Source organism: Fusarium oxysporum, chromosome 4, assembly GCF_000149955.1.
Source record: "Fusarium oxysporum f. sp. lycopersici 4287 chromosome 4, whole genome shotgun sequence".
NCBI classification, from domain to species: Eukaryota; Fungi; Ascomycota; class Sordariomycetes; order Hypocreales; family Nectriaceae; genus Fusarium; species Fusarium oxysporum.
In genome coordinates, this window is record NC_030989.1 from 3,498,792 (window position 1) to 3,513,745 (window position 14,954).

Sequence of the window (14,954 nt, forward strand, 5' to 3'; positions counted from 1 at the left end):
AAAGGACATTTTTGTAGGCTTTCTTTGGCAGAGTATCGATGTACTTCTTAACTGAGTGTAACCTTGCACAAAGCTCATGAAAAAGAAGAGTTGAATGAATCATTCTGACAACCTGGTCGGGGCCAGCCTCCTACATTTTTATCTCGCTCGACCGGTCTTCTAGATTAACCTCACAATTGCTGACATTTTACCTGAATCGAATTGTCATTCTCGTAATAGTTTAAAGAGAGGCACTTTACGGTGATTATCCGCAAATATCCTCCAAAACTCTCAAGGCTTACGTCGTGGATTCGGACCCTGGCAAGAAGACTTGAGAGTCACCTTCGTGTACCTGTTACCTTCCGTCCTCTCACTGATACGGGGTTTGGCATGAAGTAAGCTATCTGCCCATTTAGCACTTGTCCTTTCGCACAATGACGTTCCATTTAGTGCTGTGGAACACTTGTCCGGAGACAAAGCTTCTGTAGCCACCGTTTTGCCAGCCCCATCGTGTGCACTTATTGGTGATATACTCAGCGCCATCCGCAATGCTTCCAAATCCGTTCAGGGTTTTGGAGCTGGCGTTCTTTCAGTTGGATGACCTGTCAGCTCAATTTGACACCAAGCTCTGGAGGGGTGTGACTTACATCATTACACCACCAGATCGCGGCGTTGTTGGAGCAGCTTACTCGGCCACAGTTTCCAGGACCAGGGCCATTCTTTGGCTTTCCTTGGACGTATCTTAGGTATTCTACACCTCTCACAATGGGAGCCGGGTGGCACTCGGGCCAGCGGCCGCGGCATGTGTGTTTCGCCCCGTTGAAGTTGGTCCGGCCAAAGAGATGCTTGTCGGAATCTCTCTTTTCAGTATCAGCAGCAGCCTGTGTAAAGTTGGACATGTACTCTTCATCCCAATTGGGGTTCAACTGGAGGAGCTCCTCATGTATCTCCTCTATTGTTCCTTCGAGTACCGTCGTCGATCCCGAGGTCACTTCGACCTCCCACTCTGGTACCACAACGCCGTATCCTTCAATGTGAGCGTCAATCTCAGTCGCCTACTCTACATGTTAACAGTTGGCTTTGGTCAGGAGCTTTGGAGAGCTGCATACATTGCAAAACAGAGGTGCGGCAGCGAAGAGAGCGTAGTAAAGCCTCATGGTTTCAATATAGTTAAATTCGATGCAAGAGAGGGGATTGACTGTTGGAAAGTAGATTTTTGAAAGAATATAACCGATTAATAAAGTGTCCTCTGCCGGCAAGTGACTAACCAGACATATGCATGACTGGACGCTGACTGCAAGCATTATGATATCAAGTACGTAAGACTATTCTTTTTATTCCCTCTTTTTAAGCAGCCACTACTTTTGATGAACAAGGAGCACGGAGCTTCTCAGGGTTATGATCCGATGTACACATATCTGCCTAATTGTAGGCGTTATACCGAAATTTCGACTCCATGGCAACATTGTGTTGGTTGCCAGTGGATGCTCTTGCGCATCACAGGAGTTTTGATGCATGACAATGGTTCTCGACCAGTCTTGTCTGCTTCTATTAAGGCCATAAGGGATCCTCGACGCCTGCAGGGGCGACCAAAAGCGTCATAGCGCACTGGACCAACAATAGCCTCACTGTTGAGGTGTAAGATAACTCGGATCTTTCACCGGAAACGGACAGTACTTTCTACTGGCAAACTGCAAAGAAAGCCTAAAAAGATAGTAAACAGAAACCATAGTCTAACTTCAATATCCCGTGTTGAACAGCAACTCGATTGGATAGGACTCGGAGATGGAAACAAATTAGGATCAATATGTCCTTATATGGATACTGAGTATCTGCAAAAGACGGCCGATAAGTATTGATTCCGACAAAATCAACGCACTGACGTTTTCTATCCCTGTGCACTGACAACAGATTCATGCTAGCCGGGTATGCTTGAGCTTAATAGCGGACCAGAGGGGGCAGAGTGGATGGCTGATTATGGCACGGCCCGAAGTCTAAGAGTCCAGACCTGGCTATGCCGTTCTCTTGCAGGCCGATAGCTGAGCAGAGGTGATGATGCGAGCATATGAAATTAATACCATGGGTCTTCCGGTGACTTTAAGCCGAATTTTTTTCAAGATATAACCGCTTAATCCCAACTTGTCCGGGGATTTGCAACCACCGCTAACTAATTCCAACATCATCACATAGCTTACTGGCCACGTCGTATGATTGTGACCAACAGCATCCGCCGACGTCAGTTGTCACCCACGTGAACGGCTGATTGTATATTTGTTGCCGCCTAAGAGCTGGCTTACTCGCCTTGTAAAAGATTAAATTGTCACTTTCCTATCACAAGACCGAGTTTTCCCTGCATCACGACAACGGCATAAACATCAAGAACTAACCAATATAACCGAGGCTTTATCAGAGCAAGGTCAAAATAATGGGTTTCTTGGACATCGTTCTTTCTATACTCCCGAACGTCCCATTTCTGCCTCCTGCAGCACCGACTGACGCCAAAAAAGGGAGAAAGCAACAGTCTGGGCCGTCAAACCGTTTTCTAGGTAAACCACCTCAGCAAAACGAGGCTGACAAGAAGCCTGCATCGGAGCAGCAAGATGCAGAGAAATGATATGTTTCGTTATTTGCCCACCAAAGTGGTATGCATAACCTGGTCTGGCGAGCACGCGGCTCCATCTGCCGTAAGTCCCCAGTATATCTCGCCTGCACCTAGCTGGTACCATGAATAACTTATGGCAGACCAAGCATAATTGGTAAACGCGAATTGGAAGACGAATAAATGACATACTATTCGAACACATTTGTCGTGGGATGTAAAACCCAGTAGGCAATTGCAACTTAGGTCTTCGGTGCCATAAATAAGACCCCTTATTTTGTATAGCTCTATTGAGTATTTAGATGCTTAATAATATGGAATACATGCTTTCTCTCTTTTTTTTGTTTATAAATCTGTATTCTTGTCGCAGCTTATGGTTAAACTAGAAGCCCTTAAAGGTAAATTCCCTAGGTGTTGTTTATATTGCATAGTAGTGCTAGGTGAAAAAGACTCTCAACTTGATTGTTCAGTATTAAGATAAGAGTTCTTCTCGGGTTTATATCTCTATACTTTATCTAGCACTTTGAACTTTATTGAATCTAAGACTTTTTCCACATAATTATGTACCTGGACCATTCTTCTAGCTTGAACCTATAACTACCAGTATTACCCCGCGATCTTGAAGTACCTAATGACGTGAGTCAGAACTCCAGAAGATGGAACGCTGTCCGCTGCGCATCTAGCTACTTACCCTGCGTCACAGTTAACTCTCTGTCTAGGAGTATAATTAATAATGTAGCAGGACAAGCTAGGTTTCTTAAATTAGTTATTTATAATATATATTATACTAGAGATTAAATTAGTTTATTCTATAATTTAATTTACCTATATATTTCCTGAGTTTGAGCTTAGGTACGTATCTTAAGTTAGACCTTTGTTTTGATCATGCTTTAACGAGAGGCACTTTTATGATAATTGTCTGCAAGTACCTTTATCCTCTGGAACCCTCAAAACTCATGTCTCTGCCATCATATTAATTTTCGTATTTACATTAGTAGCTCCCAGAAACAGGCATGATGCCATAGTATTATTGTCGTTCCTCGAGCTTCATCTGGGAGTCTTTAACGGATCCTGACTTGCTAGTGGGCCGGAATTTCTCCACCCGCCCCGTCCAGTAGCCCGAGGTCTCTGGCTCTTACCTGTATCACTTCGGCTCCCAAACTTTTGACACTTGGTTGCTCTCTAACTAGACGCCTGCCGTTTCCTGATTTGACCGCAATTGAAGTGACTCAACCTAGCTCAACTAGTTTTCGTCTACTGTAACGAATCGAGCCGCCCGTCTTGAGTCGCAACGATGTACCTCCTACTAACCATTTGACGTGATGCAATACGATGCGACGCGACACCGGGGACCCATCTTGAAGCCTACATCGACCTAGAGCAGCTTCCAATACAAGTTATCAGCATCAGCCGCTTCCATTCCTGGCCGTGCCATGCCTCCCAGTCTTACGTTTCGAGACCGCAACTTCGCTGTCTTTTAACTGCTATGGCTAACTGGTCAGAAGCTTTCCGTCAATGCGTGTTCATTCTTCAGGAAAGTGCGATTGCTGCCTACTCCGTCTGACATGCGTCGTGCTATAAATTCACCGTCACCTCCCATGCACAGTAACCTTGCCATTGACATGATCCATTGAACTCCGTGTCAAAATGTCCAAATCTGCGAATACCGCAGACGAATACGATTTCGTTGATCATCAAGACACTGCACTGAGCCCCGAGAGCGTTGCTGAGCTGAGAGAATGGCTCCAGCCTACCGACTACCTCGCCGAAAGCTCAGAGTATCGTCGTCATCTGTTATCGCAGGCTCCAGGGACAGGACTCTGGATATGCGAAACAGAAGAGTATCGCAAATGGCATGATTCTCCCGATCATGGCAGTCTCTGGATCAAAGGTGTGCCTGGCGCGGGCAAGTCTGTAATGACAGCCAGTTTGATTCAGCATCTGCGAACGACTGAGAATTGTCCCGTTCTATTCTTCTTCTTCCGAAACATCGTCGCTGCGAATTTCTCACCACGTGCCCTGATCCAAGATTGGCTTGCTCAACTACTTCCTCATTCTCCCAAGCTGCAGTTTGCTCTTCAATCGCGACTCCAGGACAGCTTAGATGACACCTCAGACAATGAGCTCATTCAACTCTTCATTGATGGTGTAACATGTGTCCCCAAGCTGTACTGTGTTGGCGATGCTCTCGATGAGATGTCGACCGACAGCACGCCAATCTTGGAGAGGCTCAACGGTCTTGCTACTCATCGGCCCAGAACATTGAAGTTGCTCATGACCAGCAGACCGTCTCGGACCTTGCAGAGCACGCTACGAGATTCATCCATCGTTCACGTCAGCCTGCAGCAGCGCCTTGTGGATGTCGACATCCATTCATATCTCAATCATCGATTTGACAATGCGCCTACATTGGAGCATCATCGTGAGGCGAAAAAGGATCTCATCAACATGGTTGCCGAGAAATCAGAAGGCCTGTTCCTCTACGCCAAGCTGACCATGGACCAAGTTGAAGAATCCCTTCAAACCGATGCAGCTCTCAACATTAAAGATCTCGAGGCATCACTTCCGGTAGGTCTGGAGCAGACGTACACGAGCATGCTGGCCAAGCAACGGGGAGAGCCTGGAGTTACTACAGATGTTCAAGTCTTGATCCTTGAAGCAGTAATTCATGCATCGCGTCCCCTCCGATTGAATGAACTTGCGAGCCTCTTAAAGTGCGTTCGCCCTGACACCACCCAGCCCAGCGCCTTCAAAAGTTTGATCGCAACTAGCTGTGGGCCACTGATCGAGATCCTCGAGGACGAGACTTTGCAGGTAATCCATCACTCTTTCACGGAATTCCTACGTGGAGATACTCGCAGCGCTTCCACTGTTGGTGCATCTGACTTCCCAATCATCGACTCTCTTCAGGCACACAAGCATATGGCCATGAACTGCCTTGTTTATCTGCAGTCCGGATCACTGCTACTGGAGAGCGAACAATCCAACAACTCAACTGTCGACCCGTCGGTGACATTCGAAACACCCAGACACAAAATCGATCATGATGCGTGGCATTACAGGCATGAGCACCTCGGTCTCCGCGACGAACATGATGCTTTCGAGTACAGACCAGCTCGCCTACGACATCAATTCCTCAGCTATGCGGTTGAGAATTGGCCATACCATGCTTCGAACTACGACGTGGATGATGACGAATTCTTCAAGACCATCATGGACTTTCTCAACTCTAACAGCCTTTCGTTTCTTCGATGGCTTGTCCTGCAATGGGGATCAACATCAAGCGATAAAGGGTCACTGAAAGGGATACCTACGGGTCTTCACCTTGCAGCCTTTGCAGGGCTAACTCATTTCGCCTCCCAGCTACTCAAACAAGGCGTGTCAGTCTCGGCAGTTGATGCTCAAGAGCGGGTTCCATTACATTGGGCAGCAGCTAATGGCCACCATAAAGTCGCCGCGCTCCTCATTCAATACGGGGCCAATCCCGATGCCGAAGACGGAAGAGGACTGAAACCCATCCATCTCGCAACCTTGAAGAATTACGCTAAGGTTATGACCGTCTTACTCGAAGCAGGTGTTAAACCAAACACGATAAAAACAAGGGAAAACCGAACAGGGCGTCTCCTAGGCGGCGAAAGAATCACCAAAGGTGAATGCTCCATATACTATGCCAGTCGAGGAGGACACACAGAGGCAATTACTGTCATGATACCCTTCTGCGAGCCACAGATGCTGGAGCAACTTCTGTGCCAATGCTGCCAGTTCGGTCGAGCAGATGCAGTTCAAGCAATCTTGAACAACTCGCCTGTCTCGCCCAATGCAACTTACGAAGGGGCGACAGCATTGTATTTTGCTTGTGCCATGCCCGATGTCAAGTGTGTCGAAGCTCTCATTCGTGCAGGTGCAGATGTGAACAAGACATCCCAATGGCAACCGAGACGACGGATGAATGGCCCACGTCCCCAGAAACGGGAAGATGCAACACCGCTACACCACCTTGTAGAAGCCTGGGAAGATAAGAATGATTCCGATAGCCAAGAGGTCCTAAGAATGTTGCTGAAAGCTGGCGCTGACCTTGAACGGTTTGATGGCCATGGAAGGACTCCTTTGATCATTTCAGCACAAGACCCACGATATTCCAACGAAACTCGAAATCATTTACCGGCCCTGAGGGCCTTGGTAAGAGCGGGCGCCAACGTCAAGGTCCTTGGCCAGCCTCCGAGTACAGATACGATGCTGCACCAAGTTCTTGAACACAGCCGGGACTTAGAAGTGGTTAAGCTTCTTGTGGAATATGGGTGCGATCCGATGCAGAAAAACGAGAATGGAGAAACTGCTCTGAAGAGAGCTGTATCTCACACGAGTTCCTACAAGCCAGAATGCGACTCCAGAAAGATGGATATTGTGAAGTACCTGCTGGACCAAGGTGCGGACCCCTGTTGTAAGGATAAGTACGGAAGAACGCCAGTCGGCGCCGCGATGTCACATGGGCCTGATCTATTCAAAGTTCTGTTCGAGAGGTCCACCGACACGTCCGTAAGGCAACACTGTTGGTTCAATCTTTCAAGCATAAGTGATGTAGGCAAGTTCACTCACTATCTCGAACTTCTACTTTCCGAGGGGATCGACATGGAGATGGTGGACTCAGATGGCAAGACTCTGTATTTGAATTGTCTTGGATACGGTAAAGAACGACTGCTCATTCTGAAAGATCACGGTGCACGGACAGATGTCAGAGACTCCAACGGGAATAATGCATTGCATCGTCTCTGCTTCTATGAAAACAGGCGTACAGAGGAAATGAAAATGCTTATAGACGATGGAATCGATCCGCTTGCCATCAATAACAACGGGGATACGCTTTTGCACCTTGTTGCAAAGAGGTACGACGGTACGAGAGAAACTGCCGACCTTCTTGGTTGGCTCCTCAGTTTTGGTATTCCAGTCAACGCTGTTAACAATCATGGTGCCACTCCTTTACACGTGTTCCAAACACGCAGACGTACAGGGAGTACCTTGCTCGACAACAAACGCACTCACTTCTTGGATGTCCTCAACAGGACCGGCGAGGTCGACCCGCAGATCCGCGATAATGATGGACTGTCACCGCTTCATCTAGCAGTCATGAGATCAGAAGTTGAAATGTCCGAACTCAAGAAACTTGGGCTAGATTTGAACTTTTTGACTTCTGACCTGCAAAACGTCCTTCATCTGGCATGCCGAGCTCGCAAAGCCAGCCTCGTTGCCCAGATCCTGGAAACAGTTCCCAATATAGACATGAACCAGGAAGACCAATTTGGCAGAACACCACTCCATTATGCCTGCAGTTCTGGCGACCCCGAGATTGTTGCCTGGCTTTTACGCTACGGCGCTTCGACCTACATCAAGGCAAACGATGGTTCTTCTGTCTTGCATGCTTGTGCGGATATCAGAATTGAGCAGAGCATATGGAACCTTCAAGCACGAGAGTCTCTATGGCTTCGAAGACCAAGCGTTGACCCACTTCGGCCTCTTGTTGGTAACGATTATGTAAGAGAGCCTTGGTATCAGGCCAGATACTCTACTCCTGAAGTTGATGTTCAGAGAAATACGTCGCCAGGAGTTGTTACCATCATTAAAATGCTAGTTGAGCATGGTGTTGACCTCGGCTGGTTAGATGATCGCAAACGAACAGCTCTGGATGTGGCTCTCTACACAGGATGCTCTGACTTTGCGGAAGTCTTTTCTGAGGATGAAGAACTTCTTAACCTGGCTACAGTCGAGCTGGAAAAGGAAAATGACGGCGACAAAGTGGAAGAAATGCGGAGGGGCATCAAGTTACAAATGCTTCTGATGTGCCCGAGATCTTGCTGGGATACCTTACGCCAATACGAACAGGGGTTCAAGAGTCTCATGGACAGTCCTCAAACCTTCCTCGGTCTCCTTTCCGTCCGTGATGCTGCGAAACTGATGGACCAATGCGTTGAAACTGCGCCATTGGCAATGGGAACATACGAGTTACTCGAGAAAATGATGAGACCGAGTAACTGCCAAACTATCAATCATCTCTCTGTCATCGAGCATGCACCGGGGCTTGTCAAGTTCTACAGCAATTACGAGAACGCCAAGGCAAAGCTTGAGAAGGAGACCCTCGAGGAGAGTTGGCACCCAAAATCCCTTATGACTGCGCTCGGCCTGGCATGCTCCCAAGAAGAGTCAAACATTCTTACGTTGAGATTACTCGTTGAGACATTGAAGGTTGACGTCAACGCTAAATTTGCAGTGTCAACTGGTGATGGGTACGACAAACGCAGTGGCGTCACCTCCGGTGGGACGGCTCTGCATGTCCTTGCCGAGGCAAATCATCACTGGCAGTTGGGAGGCTTGAGATATCTGATTGACAATGGAGCCAACGTCAATGCCCTGGACAAAGATGGACAAACACCACTTCATGTTGCAGCTGGAGGGTTGGTCCATGAGAACCGCGATGTGAAAGGTCTAGCGAGGCTACAAGCTGTGAAGATACTCCTTGACAATGGAGCTGACATCAACGCCCTTGACAACCACAAACTGACTCCCCTACATAAGGCATCGAATGCACCAGATGTCACAAAAGAACTGCTCAGTCGAGGTGCAGACGCAACCATAGGAAAGGAAAGCCCTTTATTCGAAGCAATTTTCGACCAGAACCAGGAAGTATTGGAAGCACTCCTCAACCATGGGTCGAGCCCCGACACACTGAGCGAAGCGAAACATAGTAGAAGCGTGCATTACAACCTGACTAAGTCACGCCGCGTCTATCCTGTTCTTTGCGCTGCCTTCGCTGAAAAGCTCAATTCGCAAGTTGCCAACACAGTGCCTTTGCTACGCACTCTCATTGGGCATGGAGCAAATCTCTATCTACCTCTGAACGATGATGAGACATTGGTCCATTTTCTCTTTGTGTACCCAGACTATGAAGTTATCAATGAGCTTCTGAAGCAGCCTTGCGCGTCACAAATCGACTTCAACCATCGCGACCAACGGGGCCAGACTGTTCTTATGGCTGCTTGTAATTGGCGGGAGACTTTACCTGGGTTCTCTCATAGACATTGGGAAAAGCTCCCGGCAGGACCTCCTGTGCGGATGCTGGATCTTGGAGCCGATGCAACCCTCGTTGACAATCTTGGCAAGACAGCGCTCCATCATCTGCTGAGTAACCCTGGCTTACCTGATGATACACTCATTGAGTTCATAAATCGAACAGAGGTCGCCCCAACCCTCTTTCAGAGAGATCAGGAAGGATACTCACCACTTCACTATGCTCTCCGACTATTGCGCCCTCAAGTCTGTGAAGAGCTTCTCACGAAGGGAGCTGACCTGCTTCAGCCCGATCCACAAGGCCGCACAGCTCTTCACTACATAGCCTCGCAATGCCTTCTCAATACCCGAGAACCTGGATCCCCAGGTCGACTGAATATCGAGCTTGGTGGCGACTATTTCAATCAGTGCCATGCTCTGTGGAAAAAGTTCATTGTCCAAGGAGGTTCCATCAACGGTCCCGAAAATGCTGGAAACACGCCTCTGCACACATACCTCTCTTCACCAACAAATAACGGTTATAACACTCACCCAGAATCATGTCATACTGACCACTACGCAATTCTGTTCCCGGAAGATACCGGCGTGGATATTTTTGCGCTGAACAAATCAGGAGAGGGAGCGCTTCACATGATTGCAGGGAGAGTGAATACCTATAGCACGGTTGATGGACATGACAAGAAATTGTTTGTTTTGATGATGAATAAAGGTTTAGATCCACTGAAGGAGGATGAGAGGGGAAGAAGCGCGTTGGATATTGCGAGTGCTTGTAAGAAGGATGATATTGTTGGCTTACTTGGGAGGAAGTGAGGAAAGTAATGAGAATACTAGGTATAAGTTCGAAGGTCCATATCTGCTGCTCTCCAATTTATTCCGTATACGGCAAAAAGTTCAATCATGTCTAGCTTGCGACTCATGCAGATTCTAAGACATATACGCGATAATCACTTCCTTACAGGGCTAGTCCACAGAGCGTTCCCGAACCTCCCCTCTTTCAACGAACATCACTCCTAATGGAATGATATACGTGATTACTTCGGGGGTAAAGCGTTATGCTGCCTACCATGAACTTTGTTACCTGACACGGGATCAGTAGCCGTGCCCCTCGGTCCGAGGCTCCGGCTTCGTCGAGGCTGATAGTCGCACAATTGGTACAGTTGGCACTAACAATTATGGAATGTGGGGACGAAGCCGAGTACCTTCGGGATCTAAGTATCCGGTGCATGTCTCGTCTTGTACGATAGTGCATATGCAACATGATTCGTTTGGCGTTTCCATTGACGTTAATCAAAGTGCGGGGGTTATCGAGCTGAAAGCAGAATAGCAATTATAAAAAGGTTGAAGCAAACCCTATTTTCACTTCTTCTGTCAAGTCTCTTATTGCTCTTCATTATTCACCATGGCTACCAACGGAACCAAGTTGTTGAATGTTGGAGGGTTCACCCTCAACTTCAGGATTAAGGTTCAGGATTAAAGTTTGACGCCCTAAACTTAGATCGTAGGACTTTCATCTAGGACTTTCTAGGACTCAAGTCCTAGAAGGAACCAGTCAAAGATATAAGGTCTCAATGGTCCTTCGATTGCGAAAGAATCAAGAAATATACACGATTCACCTTAATATCTGACAATTAAGAGTCTCATTGCCTCAACCATTTTTATTTTTATTTTTCAATACCTTGAAGAACCCTCTTTCTCATACATAATGTCCCTATCCAAGCCCCAAAAGGAAGGTCTTACGGCTACCCTCTCTAAGCCTGAGGACTTCCTCAACTGGGAGCATGAATTCCTCCTTCAGGCCCATCGTCTTGGTCTTCAGCAGCACCTCAAAAGCAAGACATTCCTCGGAGACGAACCAGCTATCCCGGATATAAGAAAACGCAGATATACGAAGACCGCTACAGCCCAACGAACAATCCGGTCTCATACTGCCGAATCTCAAGACGGCGCCCCAGACGACATTCAGGAAACGGCAAATGGAACATGGTCTATCTCTGACCTTACAGACCAAGGCCAGAAGATCTTCCAGCAGGATTTAACCTTTTATCAGCTACAAGAGAAGGTTTTCGAAAAACAGAAAAACGCTCTTGGAACCCTTCAGGACTGGGTTATCCGTACGGTCTCCCCAAGCTTGATTCAAACCTGCTGTCAGTCACACGAATCAATATACGAATGGCACTGGAACCTTCGTGCCCGGTGTGGAAGGACCGAGGAAGATGAAACGAAGGATGCCAGAAATAGGTATCTTACATTACTAAGAACTGCCCCAAAGACGGTCAGCCAAGCAGCATTCAAGTGGCTAGATCAATGGGAAGAGGCAATGGCGAAAGGGCGACAACGAGAGGTCCCTGAAACGCTCCACAACAGTGCATGGGCCTGGGACTTCTTCAGTGTCACCACACACATCTTGCCCAGCTGGACTGCCTCATACAAAATCTCTTCAAAGACTCTATTGCAAAATAGGGCCCTCTCATACCGAGATGTAGGGAACGCCTTCCGAAATGAGCTCCAAGATGCAGAAGCCACGAAGGGCCGAGTGGCCCGCGGTGCGTTTTCTGCGAGCTATGCTGGGGAGGACCCCCAGGATGATGAAGGGGACGCCCGCATCATTGAAGGCCAGTACCCATTTTCGAAGAAGGGAGAAAGAAAACGCCAGAGGTCTCCTGAGAAGAGACAGGAATGCCCGGCGTGTGGGTTATCCCACGAACTTGCGAAATGCTTCTATGTCTTTCCAAATCAGGCATGGAAGGGATTCAAGCCCCGAGAGAAGATCCAAAAGAAGGTGAAAGAAGCTCTCGAGGAAGACTCAGACCTGGAGGCCAAGGTAAAAGCCCTCACTCGGAAGAAGGCCAGGACCACAAAAGACAGAACCTTGATGCAGCCAACAAAGGAAGAAAACTCAGACCAATGACTGTACGGCCGACCAGTCGCCGAAATCAAGACCGCCTTTGCAGCCCAAAGGGATAACTATCCCTTACGGAACTCCGTGATCCTCGACCCCGGAGCTACTATCTCAATCACAAACAGTGCCAACAGACTAGCGAGATTCCAGCAGGCTATTCCAGGCGACTTCATCTGGGCAGGAGACCGAAAACTACCCATCTTAGGCTACGGAACCATGACCATCAGGCTCACAGGAACTCGAGTCCTAATGCTTGAAGATGTAGCCTATTGCCCTCGGCTCCTTACGACCCTAGTCTCCCTACGTCAACTACGAAAGAAAGGCTTCTATTGGGATAATAGGCGTAACCCAACGACCCTCCGACGACTCGACCGAACGATTGCATGCACAATCCATGACCTATACGGCCAGTATGTCGTCGAATACCAGTCAGAAAGCTTCCCAAAAGCAGCCTTTGCAGCCCACAGATTCAGCTCTCACACAAAGAGAGCCCCTTTGACGGGAGAAGCTATCCGATGGCACAGTCGCCTAGGGCACCCGGGACCACAAGCTCTGGAACATCTTATCTCGGCCTCTCAAGGGGTGCGAATACGAGGACCAGCCACTGTTGAATGCGACGCCTGTGGCATATCGAAGATCAAGAGACAAATCAGACGAGCCCCAAGACAATCCGATCAGAAGGCCGGCGAGCGTATCGCTATTGACTTCCATGACTACCAAGAAGGCATAGGCGGCTATACCTCACAGATGTTGTTAACCTGCCGAGCTACGGGTTACATCTGGGATTACTACCTCACAGCCCGGACGACAGAAGCTGTTATCACCGCTTTCAAATCCTTCCTAAGTCATCTGGAAGTCCAACACGGCCTCAAGGTCAAAGTCATCGAATGCGATAACGAGATCACGGAGATCAAGCCGAAAATCGGAGACTTCCTGAGGAATAGAGCTATCATCATCGAGCCCTCGGCCCCATACACACAAGCCCAGAATGGGGGTGCCGAACGCTCAGGGGGTGTAGTCAAGGACAAGGAAAGGGCTATGCGAACAGGCGCAAAGCTTCCTCACCAGCTGTGGCCAGAAATTGGAAGGACAGCAGTTTATCTGTACAACCGAACGCCGAACTACGCATCAGGCTGGAAAACGCCATATGATCAACTGCATACAGCATCAGCCAAAGCAGCAGGGATTCCACAGCCGAAGAAACAGCCGGATCAAACACACCTACGGGCATTTGGCTGCAAGGCCTATGCAATGACCTCAGATGCCCAGCAGAAGGTCAATCGCAAGATGCGGCTTAAGCCCAAAGGTTGGATCGGCTTCCTAGTGGGATATAGGTCCTCAAATATCTATAGGATCTGGATCCCCACGATCAACCGGATAGTCAATACTCGAGACGTCATATTTAATGAAGACGAAGGCTGCAACGGAGACTGGGAAAGCTTCAAAGATGAACTACTCGAAGCTGACCTAGAAGAAGTTGCCAAGTTCGTACAAGGATCCTCCCTGCCGGAACAAGACGACAACGAACAAGCCGAACAGGTTGAAGACTGTATTGAAGTGGTCCTTCCAACAACCACCCTAGCAGACGAAAGCAGCCCTATTACAGACGAAACAGAAGACTGCATCGTGGCGACTGCCCTAGAAAACGGCCTTAAACAGTCAGAAGACTCTGATATCCTTCTAACACCTCCAGTCACACCACTGTCAGCGCTACTAGCGCACAGCTCCAGGGTCTTATCAGACGAAGGAAACAAAACAGTCTCGTGGCAAGCAGCCTTCCTAGCCGGAACAAAGTCCCCTCTCCAGACCTCAATTGAACGGAAGCTCCGACAAGGGGTGAAAATGCATCGAAACTCTCTACCGCCGCCCCCGACGAAACATCAAGACCTAAAGCATCACCCTTTTGGAATGCTCTTTCAAGAGGCTGAAGAAAGCCACCTTCAGAGTCACAAGGAAATGAGGTCCTGGACTGAGATTCGAAAGAAAGACGCTTGCGCCGTTGACCAACAAGTCCTTGGTTGTATGTGGGTATACGTTTACAAGTTCGATAAACACGGCCGATTTCAGAAATGCAAGGCACGGCTAGTGGTCAGAGGAGACCAACAAGCTAAGGGAAGGTTGCAAGAAACATATGCAGCTACCCTAGCCGGAAGGTCTTTCCGGACCCTGATAGCCATTGCGGCCAGATTTGACCTAGAGATGGTCCAATACGATGTGGTCAACGCCTTCGTAAACGCCCCAATTGACCAGGATATTTTCATGCACATGGCCCCGGGGTATAAGAAAACAGCAACTATCCTGAAGCTCAACAAGGCCCTGTACGGACTACGAGCCTCTCCCTTGCTATGGCAGAAAGAACTCTCGAAGACCCTCCTAGAGTTAGGCTACACACAGATTCCTCACGAACCTTGTTGTTCA

At 48.3% G+C, this 14,954-nt stretch overlaps 2 protein-coding genes across 2 annotated transcripts; one reads left to right on the forward strand and one right to left on the reverse strand.

Moving 5' to 3' along the window:
* Positions 1 to 391: 391 nt before the first annotated feature.
* FOXG_04132 (uncharacterized protein) lies at positions 392 to 1,136 on the reverse strand (the record flags this gene model as incomplete). Its single annotated transcript, XM_018382026.1, has 3 exons — positions 392 to 565; positions 627 to 1,034; positions 1,089 to 1,136. 3 exons carry the CDS (start codon positions 1,134 to 1,136, stop codon positions 392 to 394), a joined length of 630 nt encoding a protein of 209 aa, XP_018238659.1.
* A 2,966-nt stretch (positions 1,137 to 4,102) lies between these two features.
* On the forward strand, positions 4,103 to 10,760 carry FOXG_04133 (uncharacterized protein). The gene has a single exon (XM_018382027.1). The coding sequence runs from the start codon at positions 4,226 to 4,228 to the stop codon at positions 10,445 to 10,447; it is 6,222 nt and encodes a 2,073-aa protein (XP_018238660.1). The 5' UTR covers positions 4,103 to 4,225; the 3' UTR covers positions 10,448 to 10,760.
* Positions 10,761 to 14,954: the final 4,194 nt, after the last annotated feature.